General features: G+C 44.6%; 1 protein-coding gene across 1 annotated transcript; it reads right to left on the bottom strand.

Moving 5' to 3' along the window:
- Positions 1-245: 245 nt before the first annotated feature.
- On the bottom strand, positions 246-19,188 carry chd8 (chromodomain helicase DNA binding protein 8). Its single transcript, XM_029453204.1, is given in 39 exon segments — positions 246-1,368; positions 2,616-2,720; positions 2,816-2,917; positions 3,920-4,033; positions 4,149-4,244; positions 4,473-4,694; positions 4,824-4,930; positions 5,011-5,706; positions 5,957-6,189; positions 6,447-6,707; positions 6,820-6,909; positions 7,059-7,182; positions 7,460-7,563; positions 7,678-7,767; positions 7,862-8,018; positions 8,173-8,375; positions 8,466-8,686; positions 8,864-9,157; positions 9,295-9,465; positions 9,644-9,839; positions 9,975-10,185; positions 10,424-10,583; positions 10,687-10,785; positions 10,885-11,028; positions 11,356-11,532; positions 11,617-11,860; positions 12,099-12,220; positions 12,306-12,443; positions 12,619-12,702; positions 12,801-12,918; positions 13,028-13,083; positions 13,188-13,256; positions 13,398-13,604; positions 14,081-14,192; positions 14,334-14,836; positions 15,104-15,217; positions 16,413-16,715; positions 16,910-17,925; positions 19,035-19,188. Coding segments are annotated over 38 exon segments (7,728 nt in total). The 5' UTR covers positions 17,825-17,925; positions 19,035-19,188; the 3' UTR covers positions 246-1,002.
- Positions 19,189-21,173: the final 1,985 nt, after the last annotated feature.

Genomic DNA, 21,173 nt, shown 5'->3' with positions numbered 1-21,173 from the left:
ATGTTTCAGAAAGATAAAAACGTCTAATCTAACATACTTGTAAACAATTTTATGTAACACTGTTCCTATCTAGTACTGCATGTCTCCAAAACATTTTTTATGTGGACATTACTGGTATTATTAACTTGTAGTTAACAATGATATTAATAATTTGAGCTCCTATTCATTATCATCTGCTGTAAATAGGACACATATATATTATTATTGCTTCCGCTTGGTGAAAGTCACAATAATACACACAAACCTGCTTTCACTGTAGATTGCTGTTATTCATTTCACAAATACACTCAGATCATAAAACAAGAATAGTTACTCATTGCTGTCATCTTGGCACCATAGTACACAAGTGACCAGCTCTACATTGTACAATACACCCACATCCTCCTAGCACTGCTTCAGTAACTAATACGCCACTTTCCTTCTCAACCCCCACCCCTCCCATAGAGTGAAAACAATAACAGTACACCCACGCACTGGATCCCCTTTTAGTTCACGGACTCGTCTGGACACAGAAGATATGACCAAGCGAGATCAGGGGATTGTGGGATCTGGATCCAGGCTTCTGCTCAGTAGACATGTCCAGTTTCATGTAGCGCTTAGAGGACTAGCATTGAGGTTATTTGATAAGAAAAAGGGCATCTGTACAACAGGGGTCCCCTTTTGGTCATGGCTGGGAATGTCATGGGAAAGAAAAAGGTTTGGAGGAAGAGGAGAATGACGAGTCGTGAAGAAAGAAAGCTCAGCTTTTCGCCATTTTGTCAGAGGTCAGAGAGGAGGAACAAGGAGAAAAAGATGGAACACAATTGTGATGATGAAAAAGAAAACAGATGGGGTGCAAACCTGCTCCTTTCTTGGAAAAGAAATCTATAAAATAAATGAATAAAAGTAACAACAAAAAAAAAAACACATTCATCCAAAATTTGATACATAATATGGTAAAAATAAATGACGAGGAATAACATGATTCATTGTTGAGAAGGGGACTAAGTCAGATGTGTTCAGTCAATCCTCTGAGCTTGATGAGGAGTCGGAGTCCTTCTGTGCTATGATGACATCGTCCAATAGCGCCTCTTGATCCGAGCTGTCATAGTCACCTTGGGAAAGGCTGTCGCCGCCTTCCATTTTAACGTCAAAGTCCGGACTAGTGAGGAAGTGGTGGGAGGTCTCCAGGTCCTCCTCGTCCATCATGTAGGCTCCGTCTGAGACCAGGGTCTCCTCTTCAACTCCGTCCAAGTTTGGATCTTCGGGGGTGGGCTCCGGAGTGTGGTGATGGTGATGGTGGTGGTGATGGTGCCGGCGTCGGCTTTTTTTCGGGATATCGGAGTGCTCGGTCAGCAGTCGGTGGAAGAGGGTCTCGGGCAGGAAGCCCTGTGAGAAGAATACATATTGTTAGTTACACTGGAAAGTCTACGGGATGAGTTTTCAGTTTCCCTTTGTCCTAATCAGGAGAAAATAAATAACCTTTTCTGTATCAAAATGCAATCAGTTGAGAAAATGATCTCCCAGCAAACTCCTGTACATTTAGTTTAACCTAAATTTCAACTCCCCTTAAAGTGTTTTGAAAGTCAGACATAAACACACGTCATGATGATGATAGCTGCTAGTCTGCATGCAAACATAGTGCATGTCTTAAGGTAACATCCATTTTCAGAGTAGTTTTCAGCATATTTCCTACTAAATAGATCAGGGGTGGGAAACCTCCGGGCTGTATACGGCCCGCGAGACCATTTGATCCGGCCCTCGAGGTAATTTGTAAAACGCACACAAAACAAAATCCACTAGCAAAAAAAAAAACTAGACAGCAATAGTATAAAACGGGCGAGTGTTTTTCCTGGCCACGGTCAGGGTCCTTGAACACAACACGAGCGGAACGTGTCATCACATGGTCACGTGGTCAATTTTAAACGAGATTGTCGTTGACATCAGCGAACGCAGCATGGCGAGTGTAAACAAGAGAAAGCTGGATGCGGAATGTCACTTTCCAGGAGAAATAATCTTGAGCGTCATTACTGCACGAAACATGCCGAACTCCCCGAGCTGAAAGGACGAGTGCGTTTGGATAAAGTTATCGCTCTTCGGCGGAGTTTGGCCCAACAAGCAGCTCTCTGCAGAGCGTATCATACAAACATGGAAAGATAGAGAGGTAGACCACCACACCAAGAACAGACTGTTCCACCACTGCTGTGCAATATCACTGCCATTTACAATATTCACTTTATTTTCTATCAACCACTTGGTACTTATATTATTTTTTATTCTATTTAATTATTGTTTACTGCCTTTTTACTTCATATGTTCTTTTGCTGTGACAAGACAAATGTCCCCGTTGTGGGACTAATAAAGGATTGTTGATTTCTGATAAAACAGAAGATACATGGATAAAAAAGTTGCTTTTTTGCACAGCATGAAAGAAAAGTGAAATGAATGGGCTTTAAAAAGATTTGCAGAGGTTATGAGTTCAATAATTAGTATGGCCCTCGAAGGATGTAAAAAATAAATAAAAATGGCCCTTGGTAGGAAAAAGGTTCCCCATCCCCTGAACCAGATGTTCAGAAAGTCACATTTCTAAGCAACACTGCACAGCAGAGCCTTGTAATAACCTCTTGAGTACGTACAGAGTTCCGAACAGTCTCAGACCAGTCGGACGCGACAGCATTATCAGGATTCCCCTCAAGATATTCCCTCAGGTCTTGCAGCATCGGACAGAAAGCAGCTCCAACCTACAGAGGAGAAACATTTGGATGTTTGTCTGTTAGCAAGTGAAAACACACAGCCAACAAATCAGGCGTATGATACCAATCGCTGCATGTCTCACCTTTTTTCCTGTCCTCATGTTAATGACTTTGACCTTCTCACTGCCTGTCAGGGCTTTATCTGCCCTCCTCCTCCTCTTCCTCTTGCTCCTGTTCACAAGAAGCTGAGGAAACATGACAAATTATGTAATAAAGCTGAAACATAGTTAAGACATTTTGTTTCCTTATCAGCCTGAGACCAGGGCCTTTTAATGAGCAGGACAAATGAATTGACATTTGATGAACAACTCATTAGTGTCATGAATGTATGCAGGCCTTTCGTAATTACTGCATAATCCTCTGACCACAATCATTTTTGCATAATTAGATTTCACAATCAAGGGAATTAAAGCCAATGTTACAAATGTGTCAACAAATAGAAAGTGTCTCTTCATCCGCTGGGTAAATAAAGTGTCTGCCTGATTACAAGGTTCCGATGTCAGGAGAAGACCATGGAATAACAAAACTTGGCTGTCTAGCTCTTACTGCTGTTTGAAAGGTTATTTTGTTTCAGCTCATCTGAGCTCTTACAGGTGCAGCAGTGTGTTTGATGGTTCTGGGGAGCGTTAAGAGAGAGTCGTCGCTTCATCCAGCTTTTCTAATTAGATACTTAACATAATGTTTGGATGGAAACATGGTGTTAAGTGAGTGGGTCTTCTGAGGAATAGTTATGCGCACAGAGACAATGACTGTGGCTGCGCTCCGAACAAAAACAGCTGTTTGCAATGGGAGCAGAAAAGAAATGAGCAAAAAAGTAAAAGGTATCAAACAAGTTTTAAATGTACAGTGTAATTCCGAAGTGAGCGCCCCTCTGCCTCCCGACCACAGTCTGGAAGCTGAAGCAGGAACGGTCAACACTGACTTTGTGTTTCCATGTTGCATATTAATATCTCATCTATGTACAGCAGAGCGAGGGGTGAAACATTGTTTCAGCAATTGACACTCCACTGCCAACGATCGCATCATTTTGATGAGCAGCCATTAAAATGAATATGATTTAGGCCTCGTTGCAAAGCCCAACACAACAGCACCGCTGTGTGGCATAAAATGAACAGACTAATAGTTAATTGCAATTATATGCAGAACAACTAATCGTCACCTAAAATTCATGTTTGCCCTAAATATACCTCCAGCATGTCTCCCTCCACCTCATAATCTGGGTTCTCCTTCAACCAGGTGGGGGGGTCCCTGCGCCGAGGAGTACGCTCCAGTGGATCATTGAGTCCATCTGGGTCTGATAACTAAAAAGAGAGACAGCCAAAAAAAAGGGATCAAACTAAATCCAAAGCAGTTTTTGTTTTTGCATCCGACTCTCCCTGGACTATAGCGGAGCACATGCAGATCTGATACACTTACGTCTTGGTCCTTGCGCCTCTTGCGGCCACTGCCCTCTCCCCCTGATCCGTTGGGCATCATGGCCTGCTTAGAGAAGGTCAGCTTCAACCCCTCCTCCTGACAGGGTGACAGACAGAGACCTCTAATTTAGCCACAAACCACACGTGACAGCTGCACCTTGTCGCACCTGATTTGGACTTCAAACTCTGTCTGAAAGACTTCTTAGATTTATGATTTATGAAATTATTTTATTAGCAAAGAAAAGCAACAGAATGTCTGTGTGTATTTTTAATTGTCTGCATATGCCTTAAATAACATTATTTCATTCTCCACCTGTTTTCTCACCTTCAGGAGCTTCACAGTGAACTCTCCATCTTCTCCTTCTTCCCCAGGGCCACCAGGCGTGCCTCCGGGTTTACGGATAACCCTTGTGTAGGCCATCTCGTCTCCCGCCAGCTCTGAGCTCGGGGCGAGCTGAGCCTCAGGCATGTAGCGCCGCCCTGAGGGCCACTGACCGGTCAGCGTCAGCGTACACAAACTGTCCAGACGGTTGATCAACACACGGTCCTGAGACAAAGAAGGAGTCCCGTGTATCAGTCAATCACAAGAAAACAAATAAACATGCGGTGCTTTATTTTATTATTAAGTGAAATGCTTTTAGATTTCAGACATACATTAATAAACTACAATAATTACCTTGGGCCAATCCACTCTGAGAGGATCGGGAGGAAGAAGGCCGTCCTGAGATGTAGTCATGGAGAGTAAACTATTGTCTTCATCCACGTCACACATCTTCATGCGAGCTAAGAAGAAAAAGGGAACGTAATTAAATTTGTTGTGTTTATTCTTAAAGCATTCAACATTTTGTCTTTTAAAAACTTACCTCTCTCCACCTCTTCCTCACTCTCTCCACTTTCATCGCTGCTGCCCGATCGCCCAGATGACGATGAGCCTGAATCAGACTCAGAATCTGAATCCGACCCCCCCTCTCCCTTCCTTCCTCCTGTTTTTCCGGCCCTCCCCCTGCTCCTCTTGAGGCTCCAGGCCTGCCCTCGTGCCTTGCCATCATGGTGACTCAAGGGCGTACTCTGCAGGTCAGCACTGATTTCACTTGCAAGCAACCGGACGTCCTCTTCAGCTACCTCCTCCTTCACACCAGGCACATCCTCCTCAGTCTTCGGCTGACTGAGGGGCATGAGGGGCATGAGGGGCATGAGAGGCATGAGAGGCATGATGGGCATGATGGCCGATGCCTGAGGTGGAGGTGGAGCGGCCTGCTGGTTCAGGGTGAACTCATCCCGAGCCTGACTGAAGGTGAACTGTGGGTCTGAATAGATGGAGAGCTCCGTGCGGCTGACGCCGTGCAGGGCGGAGCCTAGCATCAGCTGACGATCGTGTTCTGGCATATTCCACCAAGCGGGCAGCTCGGAGCTGGTCGGAGCCAGAGGCAGACGCTCCTCCAGCGATGGGTGGGGCAGCACTCGCTCACGGAGGCGACGCAGGAGGCTAATACGGTAAAGAGTACGGGAAGCACGCTCCTCAGTGATGGGGGCCACAGTCTGGGAGTGCTCAACTGAATCTGAGTAAGATGAGAGAAGAGATACTTACTATAACATGACTGTGATTTTAGCAAACTGCCAAAAAAGGAAAACTGTAAATTAACATATTAAGAAGAAAAGCCTGGATGTTCAATACGGTAGCCCAGTAATTATAAGGTGTTGGAGTTAACATTGTGAGCAGCCACAAAAAATAAGTATCCAACATTTTAATAACTGGTGCCCAAGGAGCCAAGTCAAGCCTATTTTGACAGCATGTGTAGCGGTAGTTACCTTCACCACGGCCTGTGCGCAGGTGGCAAACTCTCCGGCACATGGCAACAAAAGAGCGGAAGTATCGACTGAGGCTCTCGTCCGTTTTTTTATCCAGACGAGCAAAGGTACGGAAGCGGTTCCAGTCAAAATCAGGATCTCCTCTGTCAGGGAGACCTGGCTCCTTTTTTATCTTTTCCACACCAAAAGTCGATACCACGCGGTAGAAGTCGCATTCTTCTCTACGTGTCCACCTGGGGGAAAGACAGAAAGGCGAGCTAAGTGAAGGATGAGAAAGAAAATATTGAATATTTGAATCTTTAAAAGAAAAACAAAAAAAACATTGGCACATACGTAAAGATTATGTTTTTAGTCTTCATTGAGACCATAGTAGCATGCCGAGTTTCACCAATTGTCCACTTACTTAATAATTAGCCCACGGAAAACCTAAATATACGCTGACTTATAATAATAATAATAATAATAATCATAATCATCATCCTGAACGTACCTCTGCTGGCGCTCCTGCCGTGCAATCTCCTTCAGCTTGCTGGCCTGTTCACAGCGCCTGCGCCTGCGGTCGCCCTTTGCCTCTGCTTCGATCTTCAGCTGCTCCTGCCTGTAGCTGCGTTGGTAGGCTGTAATCAGCCGCCGCAACCGCGCTGTCAGCGATGAGCTGGAGGGCCAGTCACACGCACCACTGTGGTTGGAAAAGCTTTCTGCTGTGATCACTGGCCCCAACTTGTCTTCCACTGAAATCTCATCGTCCACAGTTCATGGAGTCAGCCTGCAGGACAACATGGAAAAGAGACTCATTCAATTGTTTATCACTATTACTTAGTTCTAACATATACTTCGACTGGTGCAGGCAGAACGGCTTCTATGAGACGGATCAAACCTCATCGAAAAGATCTTTGGCGTGTCTTGACGCAGGCTTGAACTCCGGGTCCTCTGAGTATTTATCATAGTCGGCACTACACAACACAAACAATGCAGTACATTATTACGGTGAGATGCGTGTAATCTAGATTTCCAATGTTTTATGTAGATGACTATTTTAATTCAAGTTATAAATCTATGAGCAAATAAGTTTCTATTGGCCTAGTTAGCCATCGTCACTCACTCGTCTCCCAACTCTGCATCACCAGTGTGCTGCTCGGCATCAATGGCCTTGTCGTCAGGCCGACCAGCTCTCTCCAGGAAGCAGAGGCAGGGATCAGCACGCATAGTGGTGTACATCTCATAACCTGGTAACAGAGATAGTCAAGTCATTGTACCTCACTGATCATCGTAAAACACACTTCATTAAAACTCGACCAAACCAAATAAAACTCATCAAAAGTCTTTCCACGGTTCAACAATCACCAACTGAATAATAAGTAAGACATAAAAAGGTACTCATACATACTAGTCTACTGGCAATGGAAAAAGAGTCTACCGCCTATTCTTAGCGGGGCTTTCTGCTTTAAGAAACATGCATTGCATTCATTTTGGTGGAAAAAGGGTAAAAGAGAAAAAACCTACCATGTTTGAAAACACCAGCAAGCAGTGAGCGATCCGCCTCAGTATCCCACCATCCTGCAGGGAACTCCTGCTGCTCCATCTCAGGCATCCAGATATCAACATCCCTGGAAAAATGTTAAATAAAATGAATAAATGCATGCCATACTGTGTTTGAGTGTATCGCAGTGAACTTCAGTAATTGAGCCGTGTCCATTTGGCTTAATAGCAGTTTTAGATACCTGCCGTCAGCCCCTTTCAGGACAGCGTCTGCATGTTCTCCAATCACCTCCTGTTTCAGGTAGTAGAGCATACGCACCCTCAGCAACACCCTGAGGTAGGAGAGGAGAGGTTTTAGTGTTTGGATTTGAATGACAAAGCTTGTGTACACGCACAGCAGAGCACAGCCGATTGGGCTTCACTGACTTGTTGCACTGGTGCTTGAGGTGCTTGCGGTAGCTGTCGTCCAGAAGCAGGGTGTCAGGGTTGTACTTGCGGATCCACTCCACCTTCTGAACATCAAACGTGCTCTGGGCCTTTACCCTCTTACCCTTCCTGCCTCTTGGAACAGGGATAGACAGGCCTAGGCAGAGAAAGCAGCAGCATGAATACAGGATGATGGTATTGGATCAAGTAGGAATGTGTTTTTTCCTCCTCCAAACAAACTCATTTATCTACATTTTCAGTTTGAGAAAGTTGACATGCCATTTTTAACTGTGTGTGTGTGCAGCTCCTACCAGAGTGGTTGAGTAGCGTTTGGGGTTCGCGGCCGTTCTCCGGCGGTGTGATGAGCTCCCAGATGAAACTCTTGATGTTCTCATCTCCACGGTAGTGGAGCAGACAAAAGACCAGGATGACACGGCAGATGGTCTCCACGTCGCGTTCACTCAGACGCCGCTTACATCTTGCGTGGGACAAGATGTCCTTCCAGCGACCCCAACTGGAGAAGGAGAACACAGGCAACAAAGTGAGAAGAAGGGATAAGAGTTAAGAGTATACATCAAGAAATTAAGCAGCAAAGTGTACGTACCCATAGACGAGCAGGTGTTTCTCCACCCGGAAACAGTCGGTGCGGCCGTAGCCCCCTCCACTGTGGCGGTCGGAGCGCCGGGAGGCCCGCGACTGTCTGGAATTGGCCGGTGGATACTCATCGTCGCTGTCTGGATCAGACAGGTCTCCACCTTCACCTCGTAAACTGGAGAACTGGCGAGTCTGCTTGCGGACTCTGGGAGTGTCGATCACGAGGGTGTTCTGTGGGGGGAGAAGTAACTTTTAGTCAATTACGTTACTCTGAGCAATATATAAGCATTTACTATACAAGCCTATATACAAGAATACAACGACGTAATACACTAGGAAGACAGACAGCATTTTACAAGTTGTGGCAATCTGCATTTTAAGACTTGAATAAAAACACCATGCACGTACCTTTCTGTTCATGGTGTCCATGTCTATGTCGGCTCTCTTGGCCCATTTCTGCCAGAATTCGGGGTCGTCGAGGGCAATGTCATTGCGGTTCTCAGAGGCCACGAAGCTGGCCTTGGAGAACGTGGAGCCCTTGCCCTCGTTCTCGATGGTGATGGTGGTGGCTCTTCGCTGAAGGATCTGGTCGATGTCCTCCTCGCAGAAGCGACTGCCTTCATCATTCTCATCCATGATGGCAGCGTAGGCTCCCTTCCTCAGAAGGTCCTCAATCTCCTTCTTGGAGAACTGCTGGACCTGCTAAAGGTGGCGCAGAAAGCCATATAAACGAGCGGATTACTCAAACTAATCTTTCTAAATAAACTGGATGTTACACAACTGACCAAACCAAACATGAGCTGGCAGATTGAGTTATTGGTCGGTAGGTATTTTCTTACCCCGTTGACGGTGCCTTCTTTGTTTCCACTCATGCTCTGCAGGACGGCACGGTCCAGGCCAAGCTTCAGACTTGCTTTATCCAGCATCTCCCTCTCATAAGAGTTCCTAGTGATCAGACGGTAGACCTTGACCGCCTTAGACTGGCCAATACGATGACAACGTGCTTGAGCCTGATAGAATTATAAGGGAAGGGTCAAAAGAGCATCAAATGCAAAAATGCAAAAAAGACAAGTGGCTCCGATTTTAGATCATAAAATGTGAAAAACATACATGTAAACACAGAAATAAATGTAAAGATGGTTTGTTGTTGTAGTCTCATTGAACAGACAGAACAGCACAATCTTGTACCTGCAGGTCGTTTTGAGGGTTCCAGTCAGAGTCAAATATAACACACGTGTCAGCAGCAGTGAGGTTAATACCCAGGCCGCCAGCACGGGTACACAGCAGGAAGACAAAGCGGTCCGAGTCAGGCTTGCTGAAGCGGTCGATGGCAGCTTGTCGTAAGTTCCCACGGACTCTGCCATCGATTCGCTCATAAAGGTATCTGTAATTATTATTATTATTTTTTTTAAACATACCTTACATTAACACATATTATATATCATAATACTCTGAACAATATTTAATAGGTCATTATAAAAATCTTCAGTTGCATTAAAATACACCCGCGACCTCTTACCTCTTGTTGATGAGGTAGTCCTCCAGAATGTCTAAGCAGCGCACCATCTGGGAGAAGATGAGCACCTTGTGGCCACCAGCCTTGAGGCGCGGCAGCAGCTTGTCCAGTAGCACCAGTTTGCCGGCAGACCGAATCAGGGCCTGCAAATGGAAGTCGGAGGCCATGGGATCATACACCTCCCGCAACTCCGCCACAATCTTCTCCTCCGCGCCTGGACAAGAGAGGTACAATTTTATTATGCCATTGACATATGCTACCAAATAAATATATAATACAGTTCTAGTGTTTTTCAGCCAAGTGAAATGTTATACTACTTGGAATTGCCATTTAAAAGACTGACAGTAAGGCACAAAACTAGTTATTATTGGTAATAGATATTTTCGAGCCCGAATAATGATGCAAGATGCCCAGTACAAAAAAGCTAATATTGAGTTGTAGTGATGCAATACCATTGATGAGGTAGGGGTGGTTGCAGCACTTGCGCAGCTCCATCATAGTGTTGAGCAGGTTGGGGACATTGCTGTTACTGTGTGCACCTAAACTGAGGAAAGTGAAGTTCCTCTCCAGGATGGCCCGGTAGTACTTCTTCTGGACATCCGTCAACTCAACCTGAGAGAAAACGCAGTCAATAATCAAATTGTTGCCTCATTTGTGTGGTTCAGATCTCCGAACATTACAGAGTTTACATTGAATTTGCACTATTTACACTAACCTCAATGATGGTCTCCTGTTTGGGTGCCAAGTTCTTCTCAACATCTTCTTTGAGCCTTCTTAACATCATGGGTTTCAAGATGGCCTGCAGCTTCTGAACCTGTTGACCCGGGAAAAAAGACATTCTTAGTGATAATGTCATGCACAAGTGTGTTTGAAAATGAGTGTGTAATTGTCAACGTGAGCATATATTTCACACCTGTTCCTCTGTTTTAAGGTCTCCAAAGTCTCTGAGGAATTCAGTCTCAGAAGAGAACTGAGTGGGCTCCAGGAAATGAAGCAGGCTGAAGAGTTCCTCCACAGTGTTCTGCAGAGGAGTGCCGGTCAACAACACCTTGTGTTCCTGGGAGAAACCACAGAGCACAATTAGAAGATAGATAGAGGTATATAAAAAGAAATGGACAATACAGAAGGAACCGGAGGAAGAACCAGGAAATGAGAAAGGAGAGGAAAAAGAACATTAACAGAGGAGCAAAGGTTCAAATTAAGTCCTAAAATCCTTGAAAAGCCACAAAGTAAGTGTTTCTGGTTTCTCACTACAAAGCGAGTGCATCAGGGAACAAGCTACAGTCTTAATGTAATTCAAACTGTATGTACTTCTTAAGTGCAACATTTAACTATATGACCAGCATCCTGCTATTCTCTGCACATTTGGTTTTGTTCCACTCACCAGATCCAACATATTCAAGCTGTCTAACAGCTTGCAGTTACGATTCTTGAGGCGATGAGCCTCGTCAATGATCACACAGCGCCAGGAGATCTCCCTCAGCTCTGGGCAGTCAGACAACACCATCTCAAATGTTGTGATGAGGGCGTCAAACTTGTAAGCACCTGGGATCAAGTGCTCCTGCAGACAGAATGGCAATTTTCATTGGCCGTGTTTAACGTCATTAACATGTGAATCAACAACCATCCGAATCAATATCTCCACCTTGTCATCCTTGAAGTACATCTCATACTGCTGGATCATCTGTCGGCTGGCCAGGCTGCCGTGGTAGACGATGGCGTTCATGTCGGTCCATGTGCAGAACTCCCTCTCCCAGTTAGTGATGGTAGAGAGGGGAGCAATGACCAGGAACGGGCCTGTGACTCCAGCATCGTACTCTTCAGACAGCAGCGCGATAGACTGGATGGTCTTCCCCAGACCCATCTCATCTGCCAGGATACAGTTCTGCCTGAGAGACAAGACGCAGAGAGTAATTAGTGAAGCAATCAACAAGCATCATTCCACAAACCTTTTCCAGATCATCGATGACGATGCTTTCTTCATGTTATGCTCTACAAAAAATTCTAAAGTTGCTTCTACTTTAATTACAGCACCGTACGCAGTAATCCAGTTTGAATGTGGCTTCAAAATGCACTGTGCTACAGGTGACCATGGAGTGTACCGTGTGCCTGCTGTGTGATAAATACCTGTTGTACCAGTTGAAGAGCAGCCAGTTGACTCCTTCAAGCTGGTATTCTCTGAGTATGTTGGAATTCTTGTACTCTCTTGTCTCCTCCAACTTTTTCCATGAACTGGCAGATGGCCGTGGCTGAGGAGAGAAAAGGAAAAAATGCATGAAAAGAGAAGAAGACTTTTTTTTTACGCTCCTTGCCATCTCCCACCTGACTGCTCACCATTCTTTTCAGGCGAGGTTGTCTGTTTAGGATTTTGCTGAATTCTTCGACCTTGCCCTCGTCCACGTCCTCCTTCAGTTCCCAAGTTGCATCTTCATAAGGCAGAGAGCACCACTTCACCAAGTAGTAGATAACAGGCTGGAGGGAAAAGAGTGACCGCAAGAATTTATTAACAATCGCAAAACAGGCTACTTTATAAAAGAGGGGTCATATTTCCAAAAAATAAAACAGTACAAGAGTTCAGCTTCATAGACGAGAAACAGCTGAGCTCTTTTGTCCAGCAGTGAAAGTGATTTCTTGACGAGGCTCTCACCTCGCCATTGTCCTTGTCCACACTGTGGGAGACGTCCAGGATCCTGTCCACCTCTACGTAGTCTGGGTTAAAAGCCTCCTCCTCCTGAACAGAACCACAGGATTAGAGAGAGTAGAGATGTGTAAAAAGTTCAAAGAGCTACATCTTAAAATAAGAGCGTTCAGGATCTGCTCCCCTCTCACCTCCTGGAAGAGGTGCCTCATCTGTGCGTGCTTGATCTTGAACCTCTTGATCTTCTGATGGATCCTCTTATCTTTCTCCAGCTGATTCAAACTGGCCCACTCACAGTGCAAGTACGAACTGAGAACAAGAGTCATGTTTTACTCATTTGGATGTCATGGATAATTTCTCCTGAAGAAACTGACATTTTCAAGTTGCCAAAGTTATTCATTGAGATATCGAAACTTACTAGTTCTTGTATTTTACAAAGAATTCCTCAACATTGGTGTACTGGCCCTGGCACACCTTGAAAACAAGAACAGATTAGTTTTTTTATGATTCTCAAAATTAGATTCAATTAATTAAGTATTGGAATTACATTAAAAAAAAAAAAAAAAAACTTAACATACTTCCTTCTTGGTTAACCTCAAAGACAGAACTTTGTCTACAATAGCAGCATCTTCCTCACTTGGGTTTTCCTGTAAAAAAATATATAAAAAATGAATACACTAAAGTTGACCTAACACCTTCAATCCTCTTAAAATTCAAATACACAACAAAACCATTTCAACCAGGGTCCATCTCTTTGTGACGATCCTTTCTATCACTTTAACACTCACCACAAAGAACTGCATGCTGGGTTGTCCGTCAGCATCCAGCTCCAGCTCCTGTTTAAGCTGCGCTGCTGTCCCGCCACTGATGGAGGGCACAACTGCCGTGGTCGTAGTAACATCCACATCTTCCTGCTCGTCCTCATCATCCGTTATCTTGATGTCCAGGTCCTCAGTGTACTTCTTCCTCTTCACTACGCGATTGGAGCGCCTCTTCTGGCCAGAAGATAATAGTGTAAATTGAGTGCGTTTTTAATGGTCAACCAGAGGAAGACAGAAACCCACATGGGCAGACATCACAACACACACCACAACAGACATGATTAAAAGTGCCACCTCCGTGTGCCGCATTGTCTCTCACTTCAATTCAGACAAAGAAAACAGAGCATGCTTCAGTGATGTTGATAGGTACGGTAAAGCTAGTAAGCATTTCATTCTAAAAGTGTAAAACTTCATCTAAATTAGCTTCCAAAATAACACTGGTGCCAGATAAAACAGGTTTTTACTACAAACAAGTTCAGACATTTGAGACAATATAATCCTTTGGAGCATACACAAAGAAAAGGTCTCCTACAAAAAACAGTTAAATACTGCAGTCCATGCACAATTAGACAGGTTTGTCAGAGGTTATTTAACTTTATATGATTATTATCTAATCTTTTTATTTATGCGTACCATGTATGCGCTTGTACCGTAATCAGGTCATCATCCAGCGCAGCAGGTGAGGCAGGGCTCAACTCCCCATCAGAGTGGTCCGAGGACGCATTTCTCTTTCTTTTCTTGGCTCCCACGAGAGTAATAGTGCTGCGGGTGGTGGAGAGAGAGAGAGAACAGGCAAAGACAAAATTAAGCAACGGATCGTAATGAATATCGAATAAAGCTACATTTCCAAACATACACAAATATATTTTTTTATAATCCCTCCCTCACCTACTCCTCACTTACTTTGTCTTAGTCTTGCTTTTGCTCTTGTTTCCAGCCCCAGGTATCACTGTGCCTCCAGACACTCCAGTTGTTGCTCCTGGGGTCTTCACTTTGCTCTTTTTGTCTGAACCTCCTGTGGTTTTGGGCATCGCTCCTCCAGCTACAGGACTTTTCTTCTTGCTTCCTCCTCCGCCACTCTTTTTCTTAGCAGTAGACACCACGGTCACAGTGCCCCCCAATTCTGGGGAGGTCTGAGTGGCTGGAAGCTCGTCCTGGTTCAGGACTCTTGGAAGGTTCTTCTCACCGCGCGCTTTGGCCCGTGCTATAGCTTCAGCCACAATACGGTTTGCTTTCTCCTGCTTGCACAGAATCTCGACTCGTCGCACAGAGGCAGGCTCGCCAGGAGCCTTGGTGATGCGGATGGCCTGGGACGGAATGGTGGTTGTAGTGGAGGGGCCTGCTGCCGACGTGTTGATGACCTTCACCACAGAGACTGTGCTGCCAAGCGAGGATCCTGAGCTGGTCTGTGGGAAGGAGAATGATTGAGAGTGCAGAAAACAGCATGTTTCTCGTAAGTGTTTTTATTTCCTTGTAATTGTGTAGTTTCTGTTTTACTGTTTTTGTTCTCGTTTCTTATCCTCAGGTTTCTCTTGGAAAATACATTATATAATTAATCTCATGAGACTGACTGATGAAATATAATAAAACATTTAAACGAAACACAGAAACCCCCTCTATATAATGGTATGTATACGAAATAAGGTAGTGTCTATGCACATGTCGAGGTCTACCTGTGGCTGCAGAAGCATTTTGAGTGGCACCGCAACTCTCTGTCCTCCTTGGCCCTGCGAGATCTGCAACACCTGTGGGCCGCCAGTATTGCCAGTTCCTGAGACCAGCTGGTACTGTGAGAGTCAAAGAGAGATGTCAAGTCACAAAACACTTTGAAAATGACAGAAGAAGTAGATTACAAAACCTAAAGACCCCAGGTAATGTTAGATGTAACCCAGTAAAGCAGTTACAGTATATGATCTGAGAATTTGGCAGGATTTTAAAGAACACTAAACGCCAAACTTTGAGCTAAGCTAGGCTGAACACATGCTGGACTCTCAATTCACAGAGATGAAACTGATGTTGGAAGTTCTAATCAGACACTGGATAAAACAAACATATTTCCCAAATAACTGCTATGTTGCTTAAGGTGGTTGCAAATACAGCCATGAGAGTTCAAAACAGCAATAAACTAAACAGAAGTAAGAAGTGCAGCTCTACCTTAAATATCATTGTGATTAACAGTTATGTGGAACATTACCTTGAGGATATGAAACTTTTAAGAGCCAACAATCGATTTGACTGTACCGTTAGATATAAAAGACCCACATTGCTGATTTTAACATGACATGTAAAATAAATAAAAATAAAAATCTAAAATAAAATTCCTACAGGTTTCTTTATCTCCAAAAACTTGCATCAGATATTCACAGGTTACAGTGAACCGATACATTCAAAACAATGAATGTCCTTATACGGCTAATGAAAGAAGCTAGCGTTAACATTAACTGCTAATGGATATTAGTTTGCAGAGCCAATGTGGGAATATTCATCATTTGGACTGATCTGCCCTGGAAACACAAAAGTAGCTATTGTTCCTTTGCACATGCAATATTAAGTTTGCCCATCTGAAACAAGCAGAAACAACACTTTGTTGTTGTGGAAGCTGTGGGTATTTTGCCGGGTAGCAAAATGTCACAGGGGGTTAGATTTCAGAATACACCATTTGAAATAATTGACTACTGGGGCATGGTTGAAACGCTGACTGTAAGTAGAGACATGTCAATATTGAGTGTATTGGGAATAATGTTTGCTTCAATTATCATCAGTTTCATTTAAGACCTTAGACACCCTCGTCATCAACACGCCCATCAACAATAGAAAATAACTAGCAGCTTGCATGAAGACAGCACTTGACAATATCACAAAAGAGAACATCAGAGCTCAGGGTATTTTGTTACGAACAAAATAAATTACATTTACAGTAGAAAAACACTTATCTGATTAAACAAACAAGTACTTCAAAATTCTACACCCCTTCATTCTCACCTTAACTCCTCCTTGTTGGTTGGGCTGCTGCTGCACCTGCAGCTGAATTGTGAGGACTTTGGGCTGCCCTCCAGCTTGGCCTGCAGCTCGAGCCTGGGTCAGGGCTGCTAGTTGGCTTCCCTGAAGCACCAGTTTTCCTCCAGGGAGCTGCCCCAGCACCAGTCTAGTTGAAACCTGCTGCTGGCCCCCTGTCTGAAGCTGCTGCACTTGTGTGATCTGCTGCTGAGCTTGACCCGCTACTGCAGCAGAGCCCATCTGTGAGGGCTGCTGGAGAACCAGGGTGATCCGCTTTGCTTCGCCACCCTAGAATCAGATGCACAGGATGAGACTTATTACGACACTGAGGAAAAAGACTAACCTAAAAATACAACCAGAGAAACTCAGCAACGACCCTGGTAGCAAACCATAAAATCACTCCCAAGTGTCACCTGCTGTGGTGCACCTGTCAGGGTGACACCTTGTGGTCTGCCTGCTTTAAAAGAAGAGGTGGTGCGTACCTGTGATTGTGCCTGCATGGCTGGCTGGAGCTGCACCTGGCCTGGAACATGGATCTGAGTAGCCTGGGGCTGGACTTGGACTTGAGTATGGCCTTGAGTCAGGTGTGCTTGGGTAGGGATTTGCACCTGAACTGTCTGGCCTTGTGTCTGCTGGGGCATGGAGGTCAGCAGCATCTGTTTCATTGGCCCGTTAGAAGCCTGCAGCAGCCTCTGCATCCCTGCAGCGCTCACCTTGACTTGAGTTTGTCCCGGGCTTGCCTGATTCAAGACGGTCCCCCCCTGCAGTATGGACATGCCCGGTTTAATAGGAGTGCCAGACAACACACGGATGACCTTTCCACTGGTCTGCCCTGTGGCTCCTGATATAGTCTGCAGCACCTGGGCATGACCCTGGGGACCTTTGAGAATGACAATTTTACCACCGCCCTGCTGTGTGATGGCAGCTAACTGCTGCGGAGTGAGCTGATGAGTTATCTGTGTGAGCTGCTGCGTGGTGGCGGTGGTGAGTGGGGAGCTGGAAACAGTCAGAGGTGAGCTCAGCAGGACATTGCTACTGGTGGCCACGGTGGTGACAATGGGTATGGTGGTATGGGCCTGGATCTGAGGTATAGTATCAACCGGGGCAGGGACTGGGGCTACAGCTATGGAAACAGTCTGAGCAGTCGCCACTGGCACTGGCTGCTGTGTGGGGACAAAAACGGGGGCAGGGTCTGGGATGGCGGGAGCTGCTACAGAAACACCAAGCCCTGCGTTGACCGTGAGCTCAGTCTCGGTTGGTGGGTCCACATGGCCCAGCGCCAACTTAAGGGCCTCCTCCACGGGGTCTGAGGAGCCCTGAGAGAAGGTATCATCCGGCAGGGCGTCGAGGTTAAACAGCGGTGTGTCCTCAAATAGGTCCATGATGGGGTCTGCCATGTTGCCCACTCCACACAGGGAGACAGGCACAGTGTTAAAAAGACTCCGAGATGGAAGATAAATAGTCGCAGTCCAGTTCTTCTCAACTTTTAAGTGAACAGCTGGTAAAAGAGGAGAAACACTGATGTCAATGCCACACAAATAAATTATTTTCACATTATTTAAAAAATGCTATGATGATGATTATATAGCTCAAACCTGTATACAACAACGGAAATTTGGTTGGCCTCATTCAATGTTTAGTACACATGCGTTTAAGTATACAAAGACAACAAGAAGCAGACAGAAACTTTGAAAAAAATTGGCCCTTTAAGGCAAAAGGCAATCCTGTAACTTCTGGTCCTGGTTTTATTTTCAGTTCTAATTTTGTTCTTTGTTTGATGTCAAATAACATTTAGGTTTCCTAATGCACAGAAAGAATGCATTATTTCTTAAATAACAAACAACTTTGATATGAAAACACTCACATTTATCTTAAGAAGCTGCGACTGAAATGATCAAGTTAGCGGAGTTCATCACACACAAACCATTAACTCACTTAACAAATATGAAGTAAAGACTTTTATAATGACATACAACGCCCAGTAAACAATAACTGCAGCAGGATTATAAAAACATATTGTTTTTGAAAAACATCCAACTCATGGCCACCTTGTCCAAAAAACACTTTCAATGTCATAATAAAGGTTTACAACTTCAAGTGTAAGCCGTTTTATAGTAATATACAACGCCATACTTCCCAGTGAACATTCTGTGAATGAAAATAGTTGGTAGTGAAGTCAGACGAGGAGGGTACTGACGCTACAGAGGTATGATGCTTTCCTCTCTGGTCGTAGCTGCTCACTAAACCGTCGGCTAGCATTAGCTTGTACCGCGACCAAGATGTGCCTATTACAAAAGCGTGCGTGGCACCGAGAACATATTCAGGCTTATTAACATGATGTAATGTATGTTTGGTACCGTCTCCTGGCTTATCTGTCATTTACTACCAACCATTCAGTCTACCGGACTCCTTCAATCTCATCAACAAACCGGACCAAACCAAAGCAACGTGCCACAATAACCATTGCCCGTCAACGTTCAGACACGGGTTAGGCCGCAATACTGTTTCGGTTGGTCTGAGTCTATTTTTCGGCAAAAATACATGGAAATAACCATCATATCCACTGCCCCAACTCTCACAGTAATAATTTTGGGGTGCTAAATTTACCTTTGCATCGACACACATGGCTTTCTCCGTCTCACAACACTGTACGATTACAGGAAACGGCCAGGGAAGAGCAGGAACTAACATTCTTGCCAGAGAAAGCGTAGAATGCGTGCCCCTCGTATGCTATCAAACGGTGATTGGTCCGTTTTCTCCCGAGCCGGCAGCATACGGCTATTTCATTGGCAGTAGGGGCTTTCCGTCATCTGTACGGCCGCTTCAGGGCGGGATGAGAGCCATGGTTAGGTTGAGAAAACAATAAATGCGGCCTAGCTGGGATCATTTGACTAAGTGATCTTCAACGTTTCTGTTTTACTGCTATGGATGCTTACATTACAACGCGCAGGTCTTTTAGAGCTGACTGGAGAAAAATACACGGTGTGTTAATCATCTCAAAGGGTTAATGGACTGCTTAACTCACCGGCCTGTTTGTGAATGCCACTGTCAGTTTTTGTTCTGGGTTTTATTACATTGGCTTCAGTTTAAGAATTATCCTCATCGTGTGATATTGCTTTATTGCTATATAAAATTAAAATACATTCAGATCCTGTGGGCACATTGACGGATTTTTGTTCATTATTATTACATTTAGAGGTATTAACAACAGCTCTCTCCTTGGTACCAATGTGATGATTTGTGTGCCTCCATTAGTGATTCATTTCTGTGTGGTTGGGGCTTTGGCGCCCTCTAGTGTCGCAGACTGAAATATGATAATAAACCGTTTAAACCGTTTACAAAAAAGGGCCAGATTATCCTGCCAGGGGGTACCTGGGCAGACCACATTAACCCCTCCAGCTCGCACCTTCTACTTTTTGAGCGTTGTCTATTGTCCTTATTTAGGGTATATTAAGCCTATAAGATGAAATAATAAAGTCTCAAAACTAGAAAAAGAGAGGTATCACTCTTAAGGACAGGCCCCACACAATCAGATAATAAAGCCCAGATAAAGGCCTTTATGAGGATATTGTACACCAGCCACCTTATAAATTACACCTTGCTATTACCTCCCTTCTGCCTTTAGATATGCTCATTCATGGCATGAATTCAAACAGATGCTGGAGAAATTCCTCAGAGATTTTGGTCCACATTGACATGATACCATCACGCAGTTGCTGCAGATTTGTCGTCTGCACATTTATGATGTGAATCTCCCGTTCCACCACAACCCAAAGGTGCTTCATTGGATTGAGATTAGGTGACTGTGGAGGCCATTTAAGTACTGTGAACTCATTGTCATGTTCTAGAAATGAGTTTGAGATGATTTCAGTTTTGTGACACGATGCGTTATCCTGCCGGAAGTAGCCAAGATTAGAAGATGGGTACTGGGGTCATAAAGGGAAGGACATGGTCAGCAACAATGTTCTGGTAGGCTGTGGCATTTTCAACCAGAGATCTGCCGCTCACTGGATATTTTTATCTTTTTCAGACCATTCCCTACAAACCCTAGAAATGGTTGTACTTGACAATCCCAGTAGATCAGCATTTTTGTGAAATACTCAAACCAACAATTATGGCAGCAACAACCACGTTCAAAGTATCTTACATTACTTTTGTTCCCCATTCTGATGCTTGGTTTGAACTTCAGCAGATCGTCTTAACCATACCTTCATGCCTAAATGTACTGAGTTGCTGCCACGTGATTGACTGATGAGATATTTGTGTTACTGAGCAGTTAAATAAGTGTGCCTAATAAAGTGGGTGTATTTTAGTAGTATTCATCAGTTCAAAAAATGGAAAAAGATAATGAGAAGCACTCATTGTCAAACCAAGGTGATTCTGCTATGAGGCCAACAAACATAGAAAGAGAGAGATACGGTCATTAACCAAGGAGGCATAAGCGACTACATGTGACAGCACACCACACTTTATCCATGGCAGCCCTGTAGAGAAGAGCCTGCCTGCTCGCCAAGGCCTCCATCTGTCTGCGGCCCTGCAAGGAGTATCCGCTATTCTGCACACTTACACTCTGCCCCATGCGGGTCTGCTTGATCCACGCCAACGCTAACTCTGCTGGTGAGAGCTATATTTACAAACAGCTGCCGTGGCACACAATGAGAGGAGGGAGAAATACTGTTTTGCCTGACACGCTCTTAACGTATTAAAGTAACTCAATTATTGCTGTGTGTTCATCCAGCAATGATT

The sequence above is a fragment of the Cottoperca gobio genome, chromosome 17, assembly GCF_900634415.1.
Source record: "Cottoperca gobio chromosome 17, fCotGob3.1, whole genome shotgun sequence".
Taxonomy (NCBI): domain Eukaryota; kingdom Metazoa; phylum Chordata; class Actinopteri; order Perciformes; family Bovichtidae; genus Cottoperca; species Cottoperca gobio.
This window is presented reverse-complemented; position numbering and strand designations above follow the sequence as displayed.